Source organism: Mesocricetus auratus, unplaced genomic scaffold (genome assembly GCF_017639785.1).
Source record: "Mesocricetus auratus isolate SY011 unplaced genomic scaffold, BCM_Maur_2.0 Super-Scaffold_6730, whole genome shotgun sequence".
Classification (NCBI taxonomy): Eukaryota; Metazoa; Chordata; class Mammalia; order Rodentia; family Cricetidae; genus Mesocricetus; species Mesocricetus auratus.
The window spans coordinates 36,932,911-36,959,386 of NW_024429184.1; the positions used below are offsets into that span (position 1 = coordinate 36,932,911).

Genomic DNA, 26,476 nt, shown 5'->3' on the forward strand with positions numbered 1-26,476 from the left:
AGGCTTGGCTGGTGGATTCCCCTGGAAACGTCTTCTGTAGTTCAGGGCTGTGATGACAGGATGAGTGGGTAGGAGGTTTATGGAGGAGATCTACTTGATTTGCTGGAGTTGGGGCCTGAGAGGAGGAGGAGGAGGAGGCTACAGCATGTGGTCTGATATGGAATGGGTGGGGGTGGTAGTATTGAGGGATTGAACATAGAGAGGAGGGTGAGGTGAAGATATGAAGTTAACCTACCTGGTTTCCATCCTCAGTGTTAGGTGGGTTCCCAATGAGTTTCCAATGGAGTGGAGATTGCGAAAAAGCAATGTGTCTGGGAAAGGAGTGTTGAACAGCAAGATCTGTATGATCCCCAGGGAATTGGAGCAATGAGGGAAGCAAAGCCACCACAGGGGCCCTGCTACAGAGAGGGGTATGAGACAGGGGGCTTGATTTGGAGAAGATGAAAAAGAGACAAAGGGCTGCAGTTCCCCTGGCTCCAGTAGCATGCTTATTTCTAAGTAAATTATTAAATCTTAGTGGATTTTAGCATCTTTAATGTTTTTCAGTTGATCAAAATTTTATAACCATCAATGCCAAGAACATCGCTTTGCGTAAATACATAGTACAAAATGACAAAAGCATGTTTACAGCCATTTCAGAACTTATTTGAAATTGTGTCCAAATCTCAAGCCAAAATTCATTTAATAAACTTTTAATCAGCAATTTGAGTCAACAATCCAAGCAGCATTTTTTAAGCTAAGCATTCTTACTCAGTACACAATCCAAAGACAGACTAATCTGATTCTTATATGCTCAGAAATAGAGATGGGAAAAACATTAAATATCTTGGTTTTCTGTAATTAAACCTGTGCTTTGTTAAGAGAAGAAAGCTGTGTGTGTACGGTAAAAGCACTGCAGTTCATTACACGCTACAGTCGTAAACCTGAGCCTAGGTGTTTTGGGCAACATTCGTTGAGGTGTTTTGGGCAACATCATTGACCTTGAATGGTGTAATGGCTTATAGAGTACAAAAATACACATATAGTGTGTTCAGAGCCAAGGCTTGCAGTGAAGTCAACGGAGGCGAGTGTGGCCAGCAGCACCCCATCTTATCATACACTTGCTTTTGAATAAATTTTGATAACTGCGCAGTCAGAAAATTTTGACTCTTGCCAAATTTCTGTGGCCTTCACAGTCATTTATACTGCCCAATATAGGTGGTAACCTATAGCTTAAGAAGCCAGGTCAGATATAACCACATTTAGGCTTTGAATACAATATGTTCCAGTGGTTTCCTTAGTTTGATATGTGCTGATGGATGATAGTAGGAAAACCAACCAGAAGAATGAACTGCCATGTGTCCCACCCTGCTGTGTGTGTGCATAGTGACAGCTTTAGGCATTCTTTGGTTCTTCACCTTAGTTTGCTCTGTAAGCCAGTAACACCAAAACTGACTGAACCTTACTCTCAATGCAGTCTCTGGCCCTCCCTGAAATATACTGATGAACTTGACAGCCTACGTTAACATTACCCCAGGAGGTATGAATGATATCTTTAATTTGAAGAGTAACACACACAATGAGTCCTTGGAAAGTCCCGGGTTACTTACAGCTTGTATGGGGTACCCTTTCTGGCAGGAGCTGAAGTCTTCAGTAATTCCACAGTTAAGTAAAAACTTGTCACACTTCTGAAGACAGGAATCCAAGATTAGGTGCTACATGCAGATTTCTGGTGAGGGCTGCCTTGATTTGCAGACGTTACTTTCTGTATATCACCTCATGTGGCAGAAGAGGAAGACAGTCATCTCCCTCATGCTTCCATCATGATGATTCCATCTTTGTGACCTACATACATGCAGAACCAATATTTCTGCATATTGCTGCAATAGAGACAAGACTCTTGGCATAAGGTTTGGGGGGAGCAAAAACCTTCATTCCGCTATCAAGACCAGAGCTGACTCTGAAACCCTCCCCAAGTTTCTCTTGAGTGTCAGTCCTGCCCCTCTAGAACTCAGGTCAACATTTCCAACCTTAAGCTTCAGCCAAGAACTGGGCTGGCCCTTATTGTTCTGTTTTATTCAATAGAAAATCAACATAAACCTCACAGAGCACCATCATGCTACCGTTGAATTCACCAGAGGGCCTGTGTTAAAAGCCTGTCCTTAGTTGGGTGCTATGGAGAGGGACCTTTAAGAGGTAAGGCCTAGTAAGAAGACATGAAGTCTGGACAATGAACATAGAAATGTCTATGCCGTCCCCCAGCTACCTCAGGCTGAGCACACTATTCCATGTGTTCTCCCACCATAAAGTTCTGCCTCTCAGCAGGCCCGAAGCCACAAGGCCAAAGGACCACTGGCTGAAACTGAAAACCAAGATAAAACTTTCCTGCTGCTAGGTTGTTTGTCCCAGGAATTTTACTACATTACTTGAAAACTGACTGGCACTGCTGTTGCTTCGGACCCAGCACCCTTTAAATCCCTTCTTACCACAGCATAAGCACTGCTTCTGAGGCCAGGCTACATTGCAAAGATATGGAAGCAGGGAACGTTAGTTACTTGGAACAAGGTATCAATACAGCATAAATTTTGAAGGTAAAATAACCATTTGATTTGAAAAATGTAGGCCATTAACCTTCAAGAGTGCAAACTCAGCAGAAAAGTAGGGCCAGAAGCCAAACTGCAGCAAATCACAGAAGGACAAACAAGTAGAAGAAAGTCTGTGATCGCTTCAGACCTTCGTCAGTATCAGGGAGCAGTTGTAAGATGGGAGAGAATCCGGTGATGCTTTTTAAGATTAACAGAGAAGGGATAATTTTAAAAAGTGAGGGGGGAAAGTCTGTGCAAAGGAGATATTACAGGAAAACTCCAAGGAGCAAAGGAACAGTCTCCAAGTGTTCGAAATAGGGACACTACCTGACAAGAGGCACCTTTAAATAGGGATTTCGGGCCTCAGACACAACAACGAGTAAGGAATGAAGGTGAAAACAAATCCAGCTCAGTGTGTCTGCAGGGTCACTCACGTTAGTAGTCACAGATGCACAGTGTAATAGGCAAGGAGGGTGTTGCATTAGGTTAGGCATTTTCACAGAGTCAAAAAGCTTGTGGAAACTAGCTAATCACATTTCCTCTTCGTTTGAAGAGATGGGAGGCTGTAAATGAGAAAGAGAAGCTGATTCACTGAGATGGTCTTAAGGGAATCTGGTAACCATCAGGGGTGACTATCTGGCAGAATCCCTGCACACTATGAGCTGAGCCAAAGACAGGACTTGCCAAGCACAGGCTGCAATGGCAGAGTGTGTCCAGCATGGAGGCCAAGGATGAGTTTAAGAACTGAGATGAAAGCCAAAGGAGCAGCCATGCAGTAAAAGACCACGTGCACGGTCTGTACATTGTAGGTCTGTTCTCTGTGTGGCCCCCATCATGGGCTCAAAGAAAGCACATGTCTGAGTGAGACGAGGGTGAAGTCTGTATGGTGGTCAGTTAGCAGGAAGGAAGGAACATCAGGGTCCACAGGAAAATCGACATAAGCGACCAGTACCTCAGTGGTGGAGAGCCTCCAGTATACAGACTTCATCCTCTCAGATCTGCCTGACAGATGTAGACATGCTGCGTGCTATGTTGGAGACAGAAACCTTTGGAAAAGAAAATAAATACCTGTGTTTACTCTGATTCCACCATTCACTAGCTATGGACACAAAGCTAGCTGCTCCAATCTCTGCTTTCTCACAAATGAAAAAAGAAAAAAGTCAAGAATATGTACCTCACAAATGCGCTATGAAATTTGGATTTTCTAGTATGCTGGTTAGTTTTTTGTCAATTCGACACAAGCTAGAGTCATCTGGGGAGAGGGAACAACAATTGAAAAAAATCGCCCAATTTGTTCTGTGGGCTAATTGCTGTGGGATTTTCTTTTTTTTAATTTTATTTTCCAGTTTAAATTTAGATAAGAAACAAGGTTGCTTCACAAGTCAGTTCCAGGTCCCTCTCCCTTTCCCTCCCCTCCTCCCGTGCCCTTCCCCCAAGCCCCCCCCCCGTTATCCCCTCATTCCCCCAGGGAGGGTGAGGCCCTCCATGGAGGTGTCCATAGTCTGTCATTTCATATAGGGCAGGGCCTAGACTCTTCCCCAAGAGTTCAGGGTGAGAGTGCACCTCACATTGTTCTATGGGAGTCCAAAGTCCGTGTGTATACTTGGGATGGGTACTGATCTGCTGCCCAAGGCTCAATGGATTACCTAGGCCTCCTCACTGACACCCAGATTCAGGGGGTCTTGATCAGTCCCATGCTGGATTCCCAGGCTGATGCCTGGGATTCAAGAGTTAACCTTTGTCTGGTCAGCTGTTTCTGGGGGTTAAACCAGCCCAGTCTTAATCCCTTTGATCATCAGGAGATTTTCTTAATTGATGGCTTAATAGATGTCTCAGCCCACTGTTGATGTGTCACCCCAGGCCAGTGGTCCTGAGTAATGCAGGAGGAGTGTACAATAAAATACACCCTTTCCAAGTTGCTTTTGGTACTTGTGTTTGACAGGGGAATAGAAAGCAAACTAACAGACCAAACACTTAGCATCAAGAAAGAAATACATACCAACAGGTCAATCAAAAAAAAAAAACCCATGTCTTTCATAGGAAATGCAAATATGTACCATAATAAGTAGATAGTGTTATGTGCCCTGTACTATCAGATTGTTACCAGAAACAATAGCCACACACATATGCTCTTCAGGTCTTCTCCACAGCTCTAATAACAAATAATTTCTCAGCTTAGCTCCCACCACGAACCAAAGCTGAGAGCCAGCTCGTCAGTAGGGACTATGTACTTTTAACAGCTGGTTCTACACTGTGGGGACCTGGATGGCATTTTCAGAAGTCATGTCATTAAAGCTCATTGAACACCATTCTTTCCCACTGAGTTAAAACAGTTCCAAAGTTTCCTCCCCCACAGTTTCCACCTTTCAAGTCCTCGCAGGAAGCCAGGCTCTGATTACTATTGAGCCAACCCTAACGCCTTCTGCCAGGCTTGTCCACACTGCTAAATACTTCCCATCTAACCGAGACGGCAGAAATGAAACCAGAAGGCAGCTTTCAACCCCATGGTTGGCTCTTTGTTTATAAAAGCTAAAATCAAAACAGAGGTACTTTCCACTCTGAGCCACACCAAACACTTTAGGGCTTTTGTGAGATGTACTATATGTCCACGGGAGATTTTTGAACAAAAATCGGAATTCGTCTCGATCATTTCTCTGGTTCCTGGAGTAAAATAAGATGTCTATCCTGAAAACAGATCATTGAAAAAATAGTTTTAAAGCACTTTCTTTCATAGATGCTGGGAGACTAAGAAATGGGATCATGAATTTAAGATTCGTATAGGACACAGAGCAAGACACTGTCTCAAAATTTACATTATCAAGTCCCCAAGCTTCTGTCTTCAATGGTGATATTTTCATGCCCCAAACTGATTCTGGAATCTCTCCTTTTGGAGTAGTTTTCTCTCTGAGGGGAGTTTGCCTCTTGGGTCCAAAATGCCCTCTAAAAAGACCAAATCTGACCCCAACAAGGATGCTGAGCCACCTGAGGCACCACAGAAACACACGCAGCCCCTGTACAGCCTGTGACAGTTTGTCACTGACCAGACACTGCTGTGTGACTCCACTCAAAGCATCGTCACGGCAGCAACTGGAGCATGACATATCCAGCCCGACAGTCACTCTCTGTCCAGAAATCACAGCTGGTTATTAGAGCAAATGAAGACTGCTTGTATGTCTTCCTTCTTTGGTGTAGGCACCTGTCCTGTTTTCCTAAAAGCTAAGTTCCTGACATTATGGAACAGTCCTCCTGCCTCCATTACATGATTACTAAATACATTATTTAAGGACACTAAGGAATTAGACAACAAAGGAATTAGACTCTAGGTCAAGACTGGCACTTCAACCAAGTTATGAGTTGACCTCACTTCATTTTGGACATGGTAACTACATAAATCTGGTGCCTATGTAAAGAGAAGCTTTTTCTTTGCTAGCTGCTTTGGTTTATCCCCCGCCAGCCGCCTGGGCTCTGCCGCATTGCAGTCCCCAAATAATCACACAAGACGCTGTATTAATTATGAAGCTGTTGGCCTTTGTTTGTCTCTTACTGGCTAGCTCTGACTTAAGTAAATACCCCATAATTGTTAATCTAAGTATTTCTCTTACCGGAGAATAGTTCCAGGCTTCCTACCCTATGGCGGTTACATCTCGAACTCTCCTGTGTTTCTCCTTCCCAGAATCCTCCTGGACTCCTAGCCCCACCTATCTAGATTCCTATTGGCCAGCAGTAATTTATTAACATATACACAGCTTCCCCAACATCTCCTCTTTTCTGTTTAAACAAAAAGAAAGGTCTTAACTCTAACATAGTCAAATTGTATATGACAGAACAGTTATCAAGTAAGAACACAGTTACAACATTTTGTCTATTAACATTTAGCAAGATCTAAAGAAAATATCATCCATCCCATCCTTGTGAGTCCAAAGTCCTATATGTAGCTTATCTTTCATCATAACTAAGGAAAACTATAATTATAACTATCTGTCTTCAACTCCATCAAAGACCACGGAAGGATAATATATAAACACTAGGATTGACAGAGGTATCTTACTGCCTGGACAGTCACCCGGAGTTCCTCTGTAACGTTGGGGCATCCATCTTCAGCCCATAGGCCACAATGTGTCTGGAACACTTCTCAGCAAAGCAGGAAATTTCAAACTGTCCATCTGCATTGGCAGTCTATCATTCATTTTTCTTTGTCCTGCAGAAAGTCTCGCAGACTCTTCCATGAAGCAGGAACCCTGTAAGACTGAGTTCAGCATTCACTTTCCTGTGGGTCCTGCATGTCCAGATTATACAACAACAGTCAAACAGTCTAGGCAAGAGCAGTTTCTTGCCCAAATGGCTAATCTTGCCATGTTGAAAGCAAACTCCATAACAAGTTTCTTCGATGCCCATCTTCCTCTCAGACGTAATTGGTGCTGCCAGGAGCAGACATTTCTCATTGTCAAGAAAAGCCCTAAACCATTTTAAATGCCATTTTCTGAAGGTCTTTGAGAGGTTTGAAGACTGTTTATCTATCTCAAATATTTTTCTGTATATCTAGAAAACCTAACTTACCTAACTATAAATTCTGACTATTATAAGTAACTATCTATAATCTGTATTTAATTACGCATTACATTTTAAAAGATCAGTATAAGCACAATACTTAATCAAGAGGAGAAATATACATATCACAAAATTGACCTTGAATTTGTATCAATAAATGAAAAACAATACCCATACCATAATTCCCCTTTTTTCCATTAACAAGAGATCGGCTGTGATCATTACCCAATCATAAACAATCCCATTTAAATGAAAACAAAGATTTATAAACAAGATGGGAATTGGGACGTCGCTCATTCCAAACTGCTTCCTGCTGGAAGGGGGCGCTGTTCATACCATGGGGATCATGACAAAACTCAGAAACTTGTATAAGTCCGTATTTTCGGGGTCTGTAAAGCTGCATCATCTTAGCTGTCTCAATAGTTGGAACACCTGGTCCACTGCTTCCTGGGGTCTTGGTTCGTCAAACCACAGAAGTCTGGAAGAAATCCTCAGCTTTTTATGTTCTGTGGAAACATAAATTAAAACTCCTTTTCCGAGTAACATATCCTTATACTTAAATTTTGAGGTCAAGGCATTTTCAAAAGATATAAGTTGAATTAATTCAGCAGCATTTATAATCAAGTGTACTTTAGCAGTTGCTCCTTTTTTAGCAATGAAAAAACTGAAAAACACAATAGCGTACAGTGTCCAGACTCTCTGTGTGATTTCCATCTTTATGTGGCTTATTTATTCATCTATTATTACTTTATTTATTTTACTTTTATTTATTTTTCTTTGAGACAGGATTTCTCTTTGGAAATCCGCCTGCCTCTGGCTCTGGAGTAAATCCTACCAGCGTGCGCCACCACAACACCGGCTTTTGTATTTATTTACCACTTTGTCGTTTCAGTTTCTCTCTCAATCTCACATATTTTTTAAACACACTGTAAACCTTTAGAGATTTTCTTCATCCAAGTCTGACTTTACTGCAAATCTTTATGTATTTCTGGCCACGTGTCTTATCTGTAAAACCGCGGCTGTTTTAAACTGCCATTTCAAGATGGCGGGCGTAAGCGTGATTTCAGCTTACCGCCTCAGTCCATGCTGACATCCAGCAAAAGCTGCCACTTCCAGCTGTACGTACACACCTTTTAATCATTAGCAGAGTCTCTTAAAACAACCTTGTTTTTTTTTTTTTTTATGCCGAGTCAGGAAGATTCCGGTAAGCGAGCCACATGAATCTCGGCTTGTGCTAGCAAAACAGAGTACACCTGAGAAAAATGCTGCTACCAAAAATCTGTGCTTCTCTCTGTTCTTCTGTTTCTAAAATTCCTTTAAACCTTTTGTTGTTTTGCATGGAAATTCAATCCCACTCCTGACAACCATTATGTTAAGAGAAGCTTTTTCTTTTGATAGGGGCCTTCTCGCCCGCCTGGTTCCAGATCCGCATCAGTCCCAAATAAACACACAGGAGGCTATATTAATTATGAGCTGTTGGCCTTTGTTTGTCTCTTACTGGCTAGCTCTGACTTAAGTAAATACCCCATAATTGTTAATCTAAGTATTTCTCTTACCGGAGAATAGTTCCAGGCTTCCTACCCTATGGCGGTTACATCTCGAACTCTCCTGTGTTTCTCCTTCCCAGAATCCTCCTGGACTCCTAGCCCCACCTATCTAGATTCCTATTGGCCAGCAGTAATTTATTAACATATACACAGCTTCCCCAACATGTGCCAAAGATAGGTTTAATCTACTTAACTTCAATAATAATGAATCTGTTGGACCAAGATAGATGCTAGTATCTGAAGGGAAAGATGGCCACATAATTCTGTATTGTTCCCAAACCATCCTAAAAGTCTTAATTTCAACAGAGAGAATATACATATCTTTAGAAAAAGAAGAAAATTTTGTGTTCTTACTGATGGTGACACGCCACTAAAGGGATGAATAATAGTTCTCACTGAATTGAAAACACACAAAATACTTACCTGGCAGGGGAGATGTCATGATCAAGTAGGTGGTTTTCCCATTGCACTTAGGATATGCTGACCCCTGTGATTTCCCCAAATTTGGGAAACTCAGCTGCATACTTTGGGGGGGGGCTGTGTCTGTGTTCTCCCCTGAAAATAAAGTAAAAGAAAAAGGAAACATATGCAATAAAACCAAAGATAAAGTACAAGAACTCTGGGTCATCAGACACAACATCCTAATGCTACTATTTTATGTGTTTTACTTAAAACTGATGCTTTTAGTGCTCTTAAAGGTATAGACAGCATTTCAAAAATAGTTACGTATAAAGTGACTATTTTATGGTGTGGTTAGGTGAATAGCACATGGCTCAACTGAATAATTACAAGAAAGAAGTGCAGTATCTTCTCAGGCCATGTAGGATTCAGGAATGTACACCTGTTTCACCTAGATTTTATTCCAGTTTGCTAGACCAAACTCCTTGAACAGCAAAGATAGGAGCAAACCGATCTCATTTCCCCTTGGTGATTTCTCCACACTTAATACTCAAGCTTGGACATTACCCATCTAATTTGACACTGCTACAAGAAAAAAGAAAAAACAAACTCCCTAACCTCCAAACCCACAGTTTTAAAGTCTATTTTAGTTATACTTAGGATGTAAAATGGGTAGATAGTATATGAGATTTTCCTTGCTAGAAAAATTTATTTTCAAAAACCCTAGATGTGACTCTCTACTTAAATAGGTTCCAGCTGAGGGGAAAATGAGACAGTGCACTTAACAACTAGTACCTGATCAGCACATTATGAGGACAAATTATCTGTGAGTTTAAGTAGCACTTGTGTCCTTTGTGATGTTGCTACGCTGGTTTGTACAGCGTCTGCATCACAAAAGCATGTCATTAAAAATCTACTCTTACTTGGTGGAAGCCAACAAATCATTTGTTTTCCATTTGGAAGCTGCCTATAGGAGTGCTTCCCACACACACATAAAAGGCATACATCCTCAGAGACTGAATGAACTGTGCCTTTTCATGGTCATCGTGGAAGGGACTTCGATTTCCATATTCATTGATTTATTGGGAGTCCAGCTGCCAAGAGGCCTCTTAGGAAGGAACCAGATGTCTGTAGTAATTTTGGACTTCACTGGGGCACCATAAGCAGATTTACTTCTCATTGTGGATCCTGGAAGGAACAGTATAAGCAGTCTGATTAAAAACAAGTGGGTTAGTTATTACAAAGATACACACCCTCTCCAGTGACCTAAACAAACAGCAAGCTAGTAACTTTCGAGACTTCTTCCCCTGAGACTCCTAGAGCAGCGGGCCTTCTTGTGCTGGGCATGTGGGAGAAAGCAGGTAGATTGGATAGTGTTGGCTCAGAAAGGCCCTCCTGGGGACAACAAAGAAAGAAATGTGTCTCCAAGGCAGTGTAAGATTAAATGTTCCACCTGCTGCCTGTTCTTCAGTCCCTGAAGTTTTCGGTTGTTTGTTTGTTTGTCTTTATATACAACTCATTTAAAGGAGAGATAGACCTGATACGAAACCCAAAGCTCAGTGGAAACCATCTGACAAAGCTCAATTCTCATTCCTCAAGAATAAGGGTCAGAAGTTTCCTCAGGTTACTAAATCAAGGCAGTAATCCAGTATATAAGGAGAAGAGACTTTTACATTGGCTGAGTGACAGGGCAGCTTCAGCATTGCTAACACTTTCAGGATCCTGAGATTCCTCCACTTGGTTTCATACATACAGGCTCCCCTCCCTTACTCCATTCAAAGCTTTTAATGAATACCTGTTTCTTACAAGGCCAAGTACTGAGTACTAGAAATCCCATCTTGAGCTGAGGAGAGAAAATTCTGTAGTAGAGCCTAATTGTCTAGACACGACTAGATGGTGCAATCATTTTGAGGGTGCCTCTGTAGAGGGGTTGAGTCTGGAGAAATGTACAGAAAGACACAGACCTCTCTGAAAGAACCAAGCCAGGACACCTTTGCTAGAGCTTCTCATAGGGAAGTCTCTGCCTTTAAGGACCCAACGCAAGGTGTCAAGTGAACATGGTTGTTATAGAAAGCAGGAACTTCTGCTTTATGCTGTGGAAACAAAGTGCTGGGAAACAAAGTAGCAGTGGGCCAGCTAGAGAGATCAAATCCATACAGGTGGAATGAAAAGACAAGAGTGTTTATGAAGAAGAGATGAGAGAACAGAGTGAGGGAGGGCCAAAGCAAAGAACACAGCATGTTCAGGGGATAGAGATCTGACACCCAGGAGAAGACTTGGCAGTCAGTGGAAGGAAAATTACAGGGAGATGCAGCATGGAACAGGGCAGGAACACTGGGCAGGCGAGCCAATCATTGTTCTTAAGTTCCTAATACAGGATATCATGATTTTTAAAGTGTTTGCTGCCATCATACTGCAAACACTCTATATCACCACTGATATCAAGGAAGTGGGGGAGAGAGGAAGGTGGGAAAAGAAAGGGAGGGAGGAATGGAGAAAGAGCAAGCTCCTTGACATCACACTTTCTCCAGCTACAATCCCTGTTTCTACTTATCTTTTCATCTAAACTTTTTGAAAGAATTATTGACATCCTATTTCCCGTGACCCCCTACTCCAGGCAAATAGGTGTCCCATTCTCCACAAAAATAACTCCAGCCTATGACATCAGTACCCTGTGCAATTATCAACATTCAGTCCCCCTTGTCCAGACCTAAGAGAGATCTGATACTGCAGCTGGCTGTCCTCATTCATATACCTCATTCCCTGCTTTGCTGTATTCCAATACCCAGACATCATAACACTCAGTGTCTCATTATGAGATCCTTCTCTGGCTTCACTCACTTAGTGATCTAATTCAGTCACATGGCTTCAAATACCATCTATACCATCCATCATCTAAATTACTCTAAATGTAATTGCCCTCTGGCTGAGCTATTTCTCTAGGTTACATTTTCAGCAAGCAAACTTCAGTGGTGAGGTAACTTTGTCCCTTATCTTTTCCAACAACAAGCCGGTTAGATGATGGAAGCTTCGGGGTCCTCTTCTATGCACCTTCACTGTGGGGTCAGAGCACCTATCACAGCCTGAGGGGTGCAGCAATCCACATGAGGTGCATGACCCCTATGGCTAACAATACCTTGTATCTGTCTCTGGGTTCCTCAAAGAGCCGTAAGCTGCATTGTTAACTTATGAGTAGAAGAATACTAAACCCTGACCATAGAGATGTTAAGAGCTTCTCTAATGAGTAACTTAACACATTAGTAAACCAAATACATGGCATACTAAAACTTTGTACTCACAAATATTCAATAACATCCTACAGGACCAAATATGCCAGTCTCAGCCTGTTTCCCATTTCCAGCCTTAGTCGAGAATTTTGTAGTTAATCTGAATTTGAGGGATGAAAATCAACTAATAGAGAACATTTTAGAATCTTAAGACACCAGGGGAAGTTGTGCATCACTCAGAATTCACATGAATGATAGAAATCTGGGGTGCTATTAGAGCTACTTTATAGCACCACAAATAAAAGACCTAGAGAATGATGATGGGGTTCAAGCTTCAAGCTGAAGATCAGAAAAGCAAAGCAGCCAGGCACTAGATCTCACTACCTCAGTCTAAAAGGTGATCCTGGGGCTCTGCTAAACCTTAGACTGCTGCCTCTCCTCAGCTTGACTGGAGAATCCTGAGACTTCAATGTCTTCCTATCCTCAATGTGGCTGGAAAATGACTGCCTCCTATCTTCAGTATGGCAGGAGAATGAATGCTTGATCTGAGACCTTGCTCCTGTCTTATATACCTCTCATGAGTTCTGGGATTAAAGGCATGGGATCGAAAGTGCTGAGATCATTTTTATGTGAGCTGTTTCTCTTTAGGACTAGATCAATTTTGTGTAGCTCAGTGCGGCCTGAACTAACAGAGATCTGTCTACTTCTGAGTCATGAGATTAAAGGTATATACCTCCACTTCCTAGTTCTATGGCTGTTGGGATTAAAGGTGTGTATCACCATTGCCTGACCTTTATAGCTTGTGGCTAACTTTGCTTTCTGAATCCTCAGGCCAGCTTTAATAAATCATAAATAATATATCATCACACTACTTCTGTTGAAAGAATTGCTTGGCTTCTGACCAACCCACTGACCAGCTCTTCCCACCCCAACAACTCTGTCTCCCTTCTGCATACCTAGATAAGGCTGTCTCACTCATACATTTCTCCTGAAAGTGCCTCCTTAGGAAACAGCTAGAATACATGCTTGTCATCCTGATGGCTCTGTGTGTGAAACCAAACACTGCCAGTCCTTATGCAAAGCCTGCAGGTCAAATCAAACCAAACCTCATGTCAATTCCCAATGGTGGCAAGTGATTAACCTCTCACAGAAAAAGTGCTGTTAAAACCAAATCTTAAGCCCTCTGCCTTCATTAAATATAGTGAAAATGGTTGTTTTATGCTGTCAGAATTTACAACACAGAGATATCATTTTAAATTCTATATGGTAATGGGTGGCTTTAAGGGAAGAGGCAAATGCTGCTTTAAAGGAACTGCCTCTTTCAAAACTTTACTAAAATCACAAATATAGAGCCCAGTACTATAGCACTAGATGAGCTTTCATGAGGCTCGGCTTCAATCATCAGCAAGGCAAGGGAAAAGTCTCTGCTGGGTAAAACGCTTTCTCCCTGTAGTTTCAGCACTCAGGGACTACAGCAAAGGCTAGCCATGGATCTGAGGTGAGTTGGTGCTACAGGATATCCCAGGCCAGCCTGGACTACAGAGTAAGACCCTGTCTCAAATATCCAAAAAGAAAGGAACTGAAATACAGAGGATGTCACCCTCTTGTTACTTGCTTTGTAGGCTTGTTTTTGACTTGGTGAGAACAAATCTCATTCCCTTTCTTGTATATCAGCAGAGAGCCGCAAAGGCTATTTCAACTCCTATTCTGGGAAGCCAAGAAGCACACAGACCAGCTTTCTACAGTTTGGTGATTAACAGGATGTCTAGACAGGCTCTCATGAGCTTAACATTATTAATTAAAGAGCTGTTTGGTTAATCACAATAGCAAGAGTAATTCCTGGAATAAATATTTTATTAATATGCCCATCAATAAAGCAAAAGTAAAAGGAAATATTCTAATTAATTTATTTGTAATAATATTGAGACTATGACTGGAGAATTTTGTTTGAGGGCCTGGAGAGTGAGCTAATGTTTCTAGCATGGTAAATCTTCATCTTATTGTTCCTAACTAATGGAACTGTATATTTCAATTTCCTGGCCAAAATTCCTTTTATGTCATCTATCAAAGCTATATTAAGGTCCATTAGTGAACAATCGGACCTGACAAATACTCGGTTGGTACATATTGTTCCTTTCCTTTAAGGCTGTGTGTCCCCACATTTCATTAGCAGGAACAACATTTTTTGGTAGATAAGGAGTGTACTGTCACTATGATTAAATATCTGACAATTTTCTCTGTCAATCAAAAGGCATAATATTTGAAAAAGAAAAAATGTATTTGACCAGCACATACACAGTACATTATTTTCATGAAATACAGCTAACCTAATACTTTTCCATAATCCATAGCCTTAAACCATAGGGGAGAAATACAAGTCACGTTGAGTTTAAGCTGAAAATATTAGCCCAAAGCTTGATGTTTTTCCTTCACAGAAGTCCATGTATAATGAACTTCCATGTTTCTCCTGACTTGTTTACTGCCATAGGCTATCCAGCCAGCCATAAACTGTTTATTCAATCTGTTTTACTTTACTTGGATGAGGAAATGAAGACAATAAACCTCACATCTAATCTTTAATGTTAACCATCTGGTCAACATATATTTTTGAGACTAGAAGAAGGTCTGAAATAGAAACATATAAAAGTTCCTGCAAAAAGTAAAATTTTATTTTATTTTATGTTGTAAAAGTCCCTTGGAGGATACTTATATTTGTATCTTTAAGTATAATAAATGCATATCAAAATGATTTGCCGGTTAACACTTAATACTTTCCAGACCTGTTCTAGCAACTGGAAGGAAAACCAGAGGGTCAGGATTGCTCTGTTACTCTGTCAGGGAGCAGAGGGTGGGGGGTGCCCAAGGCAAAGTGGTCTCCTGTTGAGTCTCCAGGCTCAGTTCCATCAAATTAACTCCACATATTGATATGTGAGAGCAGGGTTCCAGCAAGACTGTTTGCTCCTAAGGGGCCTTCTCATCAATCCTCTGGCCTTTCTTCCAGTAAATGCCAATAGACCAACCAGTAAATGCTGATGGACTTACCAATAAATGTTGATGGGATCCAGCTGTGCCAAATGGAATGAGCAATATTAGAAAACACCAAAATATGTGTTCTCTGTCAAAAAGGCTAGCTAAACATGAATATATACTTTAGATGTCCTGCTCAAAAAGCACAAAATGAAAGATAATAACAGTAATAATAAGTCATTTACCTTATAAGTGTGAATAAAGGTGTTACCCATCTTTCTTAAGAAGTGTAGTCCATTAGAACAATGGAAATTCATACTCATAATAGTTCCAAGTATCAGGAAAGTCTCAGTCTTGCCTCAGAGTGACCCTAGTGCCCTTACCCGAACATACCCACACATTATTGTCTTCCCGTCACTCATCTATATGAGAAATGGTGATTGTTTCAGAATTAACTGGCCTGAGTTTGATACGAGAATTAAAATATAAAATTATCATACAACATAGCAACCTCTATGATAAAATTAGAAATGCTTGTCTAAATTTCTGTGTATCATTAGGAAACAATATGTAGAAAAAGGACTAAACATACAGGAGAAAACCATTAATATTCCTATATGAATTATAATAAAATGACTTGATAGAATACCATACATTATAATACATTCAAATGGTGCATATTTATATAAGGCATGCATGACTTAGTCTTTCTTGGATCATGGGAATGTCACTGTGACTTGGAAACTGTATGGAAGAGCATGAGGGAAATTCCCAAGCACCGTTGTAGCAGTGGTCATAGGTCACTTCATTTTTCTGTTTGTAACTGGTTTCCTGTACAAACTGGATTTGGTAGAAGCCATTTAAAAAGCAGTTGTTAACTCTTCAAGCACATTTTAAAGACCCCATTTATCTCACCTTTGGGATCATATTTCAAGCTGAATTTACAGCTTCTTTGGGTTCCCTTGTAGATAGTAAATGATCTCAACCAGGTTCATGTGAACCCTCAGCTCCTCAACTCGCCCCCATCTCAGTACCTAGGTCTTCAGTAAGAAGGGGCCACACGGTTAGCTACTTTAGTCTCAACTCTTCTTTTCTTAGTTATTCAGGGGATGAAGTAGTGATTGATACAGGGAGTGAGGGTTAAACACAACTAACCAGGATATGACAGTCTCCACGGGCTGCTGTCTTCCATAAGGTGATTTTGTGGGTGACTGGGAACCTCGATCCACTCCCCCTTCATGATTTCTCTGCATCATCCACGTGTCTCTCATTGCCACTTGTGGGCTGACTACTTACCAGGCTACTCACGTTTAGGTACCCAGAGTTCCAGCATCCTTCTCCTGACCATCTTCCTTGGTAGGAAGCCTCTCTGTGAGGCACTCGCAGACCTCGATCCCTACCTTCTCACTCAGCCTCTTGGGACTTCTTGTCCCTTATCTCCGTTGTCTAGTGTAGGGTTAGAAACCTGTCTTAGTAATCACCGGGGACAGCTGCACGTCCCACATGTATCCTTGCAGTAGGAAGCCTTCGACACTGGGGCCACCAGAATGTTTCTTTTTCAGTAGCATTTTATAATGAGGATAGGAGGAAACTAATAAGCTTTGACCACAGAAAAGGGCAAAATGACCAACTACCAGAGCCAGTGAGGCAGCTGTTTTTAACCCTATTGAAGAACCTGAGATTAGCTGAGATTAATTGACAGTTTTGTTTGAGAACAGTTGTGTCCTTGACTGTGTAGAACAGAAATCATCCTTTAGGGAAGAGCAGGAAAAAACAGGACAAGTGGCAAGGCTTCCCTGTGCTACAGTTGTTCCTTAAGACACTCATCAAAGAGTACATTTTTCTTTCCTATTACATTCCACCACTAATCACCAGCAAGTTAATGTATTTTCTTCTGATGTAACTGATGAACAATTTAGTACTCAACAGAATTTACATTCTCACAGCATTTCAAATTGTTAAGTAGATGATTGCTGTTTAATTTATATGCAACATGTTTTTAGTCCTTTTATGCCTGTTAAACATTAAAACAGTTATAGAAATAATGAATATAGTGCAAATTGCTCTATAAATACAGAAAAGTAAAGTATATATTAGGAATAGTTTGTAATCGTGTTTATACCCTAAATCAAAGTCTAAGCAAAGTATCCAGAATTTTTTTATTTCTCATTTATCTCTATTTTTTAGAAAGCTATTTAGGTTACTGAAGAATAAAAAGTTTTAAATAGCACTTATTATTTAGATGTAAAATTTTATCCTATTACAAATTCATAGAAGTTATTTGATATATGTTGGTACAAACTCTAAAAACATATGCTTTTTTCCAGCTGGTTGGTTTTGTGTATGCCTGTTATGTGATCAACATATCCATGGAAGAAGAAGACACCTGTAAGTACTGTAATCCTCCCTGTGCTTCCCTCTGGGTAAGACATTGATTCCTAAAAGTCATCACAAGGCTAGGAAATTGTCCATATTTCAAATCTAAAATGATTGAACTCCTTAGAGTAAGGTTATAAGAGGAGCAGCAGAGTCATCCTCACACAAGCTAGGAATGTTAAACAGCAACCCTCATTCCTTACTGTGAGCTGCTCAGGAGTATGAGGAAGCCTCAGAAGCCTGGAGATCACAGTTAGCCTTGTCAGAGTGAGGTCCCCACAGAGCTTAAGCAAGGCTATCTACTTAAGGGTACTCTGGTCATCACCAATTGGGAGTGCGCTGCTGGTAAAATTTTGAAATTTAACATAATACAATGCAGTGTGAGAGTCATATGAACTATATAAATTATGAAACAACAAAATTATAGGCTTTCATTTGAAATTTAAAAAAAAATGAAGAGCTACTAAAAGTGACTCATGGTATGATCAGAAACTAAGTCCTGGTTTAACATCAAATAAATGGTGTTTGAATTGAGAGGCTCTGTTTCAGAGGTATACCAGCACAGGACAATAATGCTGTTTATGGAGCTCCTGTAAATGTATAAGGCACTTTCCACTCAACTCTCTGGTGTACTTGTGTAAGACAACAGCAAATGTTAACCAGTTTTCACAGTTGGGTTACTTCAGAAAATCACATCTACCCTTTCCACTGTCATCCATAGAGCTTTTACAAAAAGGAGGGTGTTTGGCTAACCTTTATAATGGCCTTTCTAGAATCAATTCCAAGGTGGTCTCCACCTAACAGATGCAGGAGTAATGCGTGAACCAAAATTCATGGCAATGTGATCTTAACCCAACAAATGGCAGAAAATACTAAAGTTTGAGGCTAAAGATATCAGGTGATGAAAACAGGCAAATACTAGCAAGCATGTTCTGGGCCTATCTGGGAGATATTTTGCTTTTAATGTTAAATGAGGAAGAATTCCTGGCAATTTCAAAGTGAAATTAATGTAGCAACCTCTCTGTCTCCCTTGGAGGGGAGATTTGGGGATGGTGGCTTCAGAGGCTCATTGGTTCTACAAATTGACTACAGAGCGTCAGCATCACGATGTCATTATTCAGGCCCATGTCACAATTTTTTTTAAAAGTCCACATGGCCAGGAAGAATTGATTGAACATGAGTGTCATTTTCACTGAGACTTCAAAGAAACTGAGATTTGGGCTAAATAAGTATTTCACTTTCTGCACTGTATTTCTTATGAAGTACTTCTGAATACCACCCACAAAAAAACACCTTTTTTAATCCTCATTGAACTGTCTGGAAACTCTTGAAAGATGAGAATAGCCTGTCCTGCCTTGCTGCAGAAAAAAGACACTGTAGACATCAGTATTTTGTCTAACACAATGAATAAAAAAAAGTCATCTCTTCAAGGCTTGTGAGTTTTAAGTGAAAATAGAAAACATACAATGGCATGCAAAATAAGAGTGTCACCTACATTGGGTAGAGATTTTTTTAACCTCTCTCAGTCTTTCTTTAGAGCAGTGGTTCTCAACCTGTGGGTCATGATCCCTTTGGAGGTGAAAGACCTTTCCACAGGGGTTGAATATCAGATTTTTACATCACAATTTACAAATATTACAGGTATTAAGTTGCAACAAAAAAATAATTTTATGATTCTGGAGGAACTGTGTTAAGGGGTTGCAGCATTAAGAAAGTTGAGAACTACTGCTTTAGAGTCATACTATCACAGGACAGGGGAATGTATTGTTACTGGCAGATACTATAGTCCTATTGACTTTGGTATCTTTAATTAAGTGAAGCTTCTTTATAGAAATCTCTGAATCAGCTAATATAATGCCATCACACCCACAATGAAGCAGCTGTTCACAGCCTAGTCTATTAATAATTTAATTCTAGTGCTTGGTATTAGGGTCATAAAGTTACTTAGCGACATTGGGATGTTGTTGTGTTGCCATCAAGTCCAATAATACTTAGAGTCAAGAAGAGCCTGGAGTACTCAAAACAAAGTCTTTATGTCCAGTGTAACATGATAATCTGATGGATGCATGACAGTGAAAAAGAAATTGCAAACCTTTTAGTCTGGAAATTTGCACAACAGATATTTTACATTTTTACTGAAAGAGCAATCCGAGGAACCGGTGCCATTAAATCATCCCAGAGTCTCCATAAGGAGATGTGAGTAAAACTCAATGTCTACTGCCAATTTCCATCATCTCTTAGACTAGCACAACTGCTGCCAACACTTTGTAAAATTCTAGGCACAATAGCATACTGTGTAATGTTCTTTGAATATGACATTACCAACCCACAGCCAAAGAGAAAGAGAAGCATGTGCTCTTTGAATTGTTGTTCAAAAATGTAAACACTAAGGAAACAACATTGTAGCTTTACAGTGTACCTAAGTATACCTCTGGAAATTTCATTCTGAAAGGCAACTTCAAAACTATCCTAATACCACAGTATCTTGGACAATACTCCATCATTTGTCTTGACTCTTACTCGAACTAATGAAATCGCCAAATTATTCAAAGTATAGAGTTAATCCTCGTTCTCAGACTGAAAGTTGCCATCATGTTAATGTTTAATAACACCCCCACTGTTCTCTTCTGCACAGCTTCCAGCTACCATTTCAGATGGACGTTTTTAAAGGGTAGTAAACGTTTAGGAAACATTCATTTCCAGCCACTCACCTTCCCTGTTACCTCTCAACCTCTTTACTTACTGTTTCCTATAAAGATTATGATCTCAGGTCAAAGACAAAGATGTAAAAGCTGACTGGGTGGGGTCTGCGACTTTCAACACTTGTCCTAATGAAAAAGCCAACACGTATGTTTCCCTTCTGTTTTTCATTCCTTCTTTTTTTATCCACTATCAATCTCATTGAATACTCCAGTGAAACTCGCAGGTTTGGGATCTGTAGTCATAAAACCCTGCTGAAGTCTCCTCTGTGAGTCCTTGGCCGAAGTGAACTGTCAGCTGTTATTATCTTGTCAGACTGACCAACAGGGAAGGTTTTGTTTCAAGCAAGTTTGGAAGATAAGGCAAACTATGCTGAAAAGTAACCACCACTGTATACACATACTAACAGGATTTCCTGAGTAATCTATTCTAGCCTGGCTTCTTACCCTGGCTTCCAAATTTCACTTGGCACATTGTCTTTGGCAATCACCAAACATCAGGGATCTGCAGGTGGTGACCTCAGTCATTCCACCGATGGGAAGGTCAGGCAGTGTAAGGAGGGCCTGATGTACAATACAAAGACAGAGAGAAGACACCAGCTCCTGGATATGTCATGATACATTTTTTTCCCTATAATACTATCTGGGCACCCAACCACCATAACCCACAGACCAGGCAAGAGTCTCCATGGGGGCAAGATAGAGAAACTTTTCATTCAAATTATTTCCAAAGTAAAGATTAAGGTCACAGTGAAGCCAAGCTCTGGCTGCTGTCCAATTCAGTGCAGACTTAACTCAGATTGAGCAGGGACTGTGTCCAGTTCACGTTCTGCTCCCTTCACTCCTCCCCACGTGCTCGTTTGCATGCTGAAGGAGTGTTCCTCCCTCTGTCTATCCACTGGCATGTTTCTTCCCATCCACACTGAATTTTCTCTTCCCAAGTTGGCCACCATCTTCTCCCTCTTCCAGGCTATCTCGAGGTATCTGTGATAATGCCCAACGTTTTCTTGGCACATTATGTGTTTTCTTTGGAAACATTTAATACCACTGTAACTTTTTTAAGATCACAGTATCTACCACAGCAACCTCATTTCTGAACACAGTGGACATTCTATAAAATATGCAGGTGTGGGGCTTTTCCTGGTTAAAAGGAGCAAATGTCCACTCGCTACACATATAGTCATGATGACAGAGTAAATGTGATTCCCATGCATAGCTTGATGAAACAGTGAGTCTATTGGATATTGGAGTTCCTTATAGGGGAACAGGTGAAGATTTATCTGCAACAGCATGGGTGACTCAAAGACAGCCACAGCACTGAAAAGCCCCTCAGAGCATGAGTGACAGTTCCTAAAAGCTGCATCCTTGGAGCTCCTGCTCATCAGCAGTGTCAAGCTGCACAGAACATTCTCCAGGTAATGGGGGGGAAAAGGACTCTGCTGTCCAGATGGTATAGAAGGAAAGACGAGGGACTTGCAGCCCAGATGTGATCATAGGAGAATGGGGTAACAAATGACAAACTGTCCTCACCCTGTGGCATCTGGAATTCATGACAAGAAGAAATTCCCTGTAAGGTTGCTAGTGGTAAGATTTAGCAAGAGCAAGTGACACATTTTGCCAGTATTTCTCTATTTCTACCTTACATCTGAATTAAAAATAAAAAGCTTAATCCTGACCCCATCTCAACTTTGATGAATAACCCACTTGTCCAGGTTTTCCAGCCATGCACTTGGAATACTGAGCCCTCCTTTCTCTGTGTTGGTCCTTAGTGATACCGACATCAGTAACTACCTTGATGAAGCTTCATAGTGTCCCATGAGAGCCACCAACTGCCACACCATCCTTTCCCCTGTTTCTAGTCAGCATCTCCTCCGGATCTTGTATAAATTAGCATTTAGAGTTATTGGTACTTTAGAGAATCCCACATTTCAGAGATATCAGAGTCCCAAACCCTTGCTTAGGAATGATTGACTGGAACGTGAATGATTTGATTCGTGGTCCCTTCTCTTTTTTTCAAGTACCTTTATCATCAAGACTCTCACCGAGGGCTAGAGAGATGATTCCCCAGGTAAAATTGATTTCTCAGAAAGCACAAATATCCAAGTTTGATGCTGCTACGATAAACAGCACACTTACTGAAAGAATAAGTAAGTATTTATTGTAGAAATTACTCACAAGAGAAAAACAAGTAACCCAAATGAGCTGAGTAGTTTTCCACCACCGGACTGGAAGCCGGAAAGAGGGCAAGACGTCTGATGCTCAGTCTTTTATTCCTTCCTCCGTACACACCCCTAGCCATGCCCAAAAGTGGGCCTGGCTAGTGACATAGTTCACCTACTATGTCCGTATACATCTTTAGTCATGCCTAACGTGGGTGTGGTTAGCGGTGCAGTAAACTGCCCTTTTATTACCTCATCTGTATGCACCTCTAATAAGTCACATGGCTAATGGCGGAGCATTGTCTCCTCCTACAATTCCCCTTTTAGTCTAAAAAGGATATTTAAACTTAAAACAACTAACTTGTGTCAATGAACAAAATGTATCAAACGTCTATCCCATCTAAACCTAACCTAAACTTATCTGAAAGAAACACCCAAGTCTGAACACCTCTTTCCAATCCCAACTCTAAAATAATTGAAAACTAACACTAACATGTGTAAACTATCCTATAATTTCAATAGTAGGGAGAGGGGGCATGGAATTCTCAAAACTACTTCCTGCTGAGATGGGACAATGACAATCTCATGGGGACCTGTGAGAAGAAAAATGTTAGTGTAACAAAATCTTCAGTAGATCAGACAGTCTCTGTTTGGCAGGAGATGCTTGATTGAAGTTCCTGACTGGAGTTCTAGTGTTGATTGAAGCTCTCCTCTGAAGCTCTGGCCAGATTGTAGAAGGTGTACTGTTTCAGTTCCTTGCTCTGGAGTTGTGGCGAGTGATGTAGTTCCAAGCCAGTTTCAGGATAATGCTTGTCAGGTAGAGTCAATGATGTGGGGCAGTTCAGATGCATCCAGTTGAATCAGGTGGAGTCACGGAAGTGGATCCTCATTCTCTTTCTGAAGCAGTTGAAGATTGCTGTCAGGAAATCCCTTGTTCTCTGGAAAACTCAAACATTAGTGTTAACAAAGAAATATTTTAACTTTTATATATATGCATACTGGAAGAGGTGTCAATAGAGAAGATGGTAAACATGAAGGAAATTAGACTTTTCAGAAAAAAATCCACAGATAACAGTCCCTAATTTTATTCTCTTCTGTCTTATATCAATGGCTCTTTGATATAATACAGAAATTCTGAATTTTATTTAAATAATATGCTTGAATTTAGAGTAGGAGAGCCAATCCAACTCCAAAGCCAGCTTCAGTTAAATGAATGGGGACTAAAGTATATGAACTAACAAAGATTAAAGGGTATTATAAAAAACAATATAGAAAGATTTAGACTTTGATACCACACAGTGAGTTACTGTTTGTTTGATGGTCCTCAGGGTAGCTATTCGTTCTTCTTCAGGAATCCATATGTCCGGTATTCTTTGCTGAGTTTACCTGCGAAGACAAAAAACAAAACACTTCTCTTTCCTTTTATGAGGTTACTTTACCCATGGTAGAATATGAATTTGTAGATGAGCTGTTATCTTTCCTCCTCCTGAGATGTCTTCTGTTCTGATCGAATCTTAATTAATTTTGATGGAACCCAAAGTTTTTCTTCTCCTGTGGAAACCAAGGCAAAACCCCTTCCCCAACGTAACACATATCCTGGTTTCCATACTGAGGTCATAACATCCTTAAAATACACCGGTTGTTTTAGTTCAGAAGTCTTCTCTGTAGTCCAGTGTCTTTCTGCTGCAGTTTGTCCGTTTTCATCAGCATTAAGAAAATTCAACGTTAGTAAAGCATTATGTAACCTGTGTTTGGGGATCTTTGTTCCCCCTGGCTGTTTATGAAGTGACTGGCAAGGAAAAGGCTTTACCCTACACAAGTTCAGATCCTACTACCCATGTAAAAAGCCAGGAGTTGTTACCTGTATACTTGGAACTCCACTACTGGGTGGGGGGGGGATAATGCATGCAGACAGTGGGATCACTGAACCTTGATGGCTCCAATCTAGTTCCACATTCACAGAGAATCCCTATCCCAAAGAAATAAGACAAAGAGTGATGGAGCAGGACACATAGCATGTCTCTCTAACCTCCGCACATATGTGCACAGATGTACACACCTGGCTTACACAGATGTTCATCTCTGATACATACACAAGACTATCATGGAAATATTGTCACAAAGAGAATTTAAAGCCCTGGGCCCACAGCCTCAAATGTCTGAGCTCTCTCTCCATTCAGAGCCATCTGTCTATCCATAACTATGATTTCTTTGACATAGAAAAGGAAGAGTCACTCCATCAGCACATAAAGACCTGTTGCTTCTTTAACTGTTTTTTTTTCTTTCTCCCCTCTCCTAGCCATGGAGTTTCCCCATTTACTCTTTCCTCAGTTAAGAAGTCACTCAATTTTAAAAAAAGAAAGGAGTCCCTGCTGCCTGCCCACCTGTTACATATTCACCCTTCCTGAGTTTACTCCTCATCCTTGTGTCTCCCAGACTGACATCCCCCATTTTTCCACCTCATTCACAACCAGTCAGCTGCCATCATGATTTCTGTCCTGAGTCATGAAAACCTTATTCCAAAGGCCAGTGAGACCTGATTGTCAGATTAAATTAGATCTCATCAGGGTTCCTTAAAATTGATGGTATTGGTCACAGTTAGCTGCTGGAAATTTTGCTCTTCTAGATTTCTAAGTAATCCTGTTTTCTGAGTTTTGTCAAAGTAATCCTTTCTTTCTCAACAATGCATATTTCACACTTTAAATATTATTTGTAAATCTTCATGCAAATGCACCAAACTTTTTATGGGAATTCTGCTGACAGAATTTGAAGCCCTAGCTCTGGCTACTCTTGAAATGGTAACAATAGAATATTTACCAGTTTTCTCTCCCTTCACACATAGCTTTATGGTTTATATTCATGATGCTGTACTTTTTTCTAGTTTTTAAAAAAATATTTTTATTGAAAGTAAAAACAATCTTATTTTGCATACCAGTACATGTTCCCTCTCCCTCCCTCTGTACTGGCATTCCCCACACCATCACCTAGCCCACCGCTCCAACACCTCCTCAGGGAGGCATGATGCTGTACTAATGCATGTTAAAACCAGGCAATAAAACAGAATGTTTTATGGGCCACCTAATAAGGGATATGTGGGGCTTTTGGAACAAAATGGCATACAATAGTTTTAAAAAAACTATTGTCTCAGGCTAAATATTTAAGATTTTTACAAAGATTTGATTTAATTCCCTTAAAGAAATGTCATATAAGTAACTAGCAATCAAAGGCACATATAGAACACTAATCATATGTCTTCCTAGTAAGGATTTTACTGACACCAAACACCAATAATGTAGTATCACTTCTGGGAACAGTATCTGAACCTGGAACTGAAATGGGGTAATAGGGTATGTTCATAAGATTTGGACAGCAACATGCAGGTCTGTGTGTGTGTCACAGAACAGATGAATCTTCATATGGAGCACAGCTGACTAGCTTCTCTACTTTGTCCATATTTCCCTCTTAGAAATACACACACACCACACACACACATACACATACACACATATACACACATACACACACCACACACACATGCACATACACACACATACACACACACATCCCTCCTCTCCCTCTTTGCTCCTTTGCTGCTCGTAAGAACAGAAAGTCTACATTAGAGTTAATCGTCTATTTCAAGGACATCTTTCCTTTCTCAGTTCAGTCAGCTGCAAACGTGTAGTGATTCATTCAACACCATCATATTTCCTAACAGCTATACAAGCTATAGCAGTGACTGCCTAGGTAGCCACTAAACCAATCTGTTCTTGTCCAAGGCACATGGTTATCCTATATGCTTCAGCCTCCACACAGTTGAGCGATTGACTTCTACAAAGGAGATTCCAAAACTGCCCCCTAAAAAATGTCCACCAGCTTCTTCCAAAGATCTTTTCCTTCATCCATGATACATGAACAAGCCTGGAAGATTTGGACATTGTATTTAAAATGGAGGTCCCACAGTGCCCAAGTGCCTTGGGTCTTACATGAAAG

At 40.6% G+C, this 26,476-nt stretch overlaps 1 protein-coding gene and 1 pseudogene across 1 annotated transcript in view; both read left to right on the forward strand.

Annotated features, from left to right (window-relative positions):
• The window catches only part of Nkain3 (sodium/potassium transporting ATPase interacting 3), a 629,532-nt gene that overhangs the window by 559,718 nt on the left and 43,338 nt on the right, over positions 1-26,476 (forward strand). The window contains exon 5 of the mRNA XM_040740792.1: positions 17,580-17,640. Coding sequence (XP_040596726.1) covers positions 17,580-17,640 — 61 coding nt within the window. The remainder of the gene's footprint in view (positions 1-17,579; positions 17,641-26,476) is intronic.
• LOC121139072 lies at positions 9,075-9,217 on the forward strand (annotated as a pseudogene).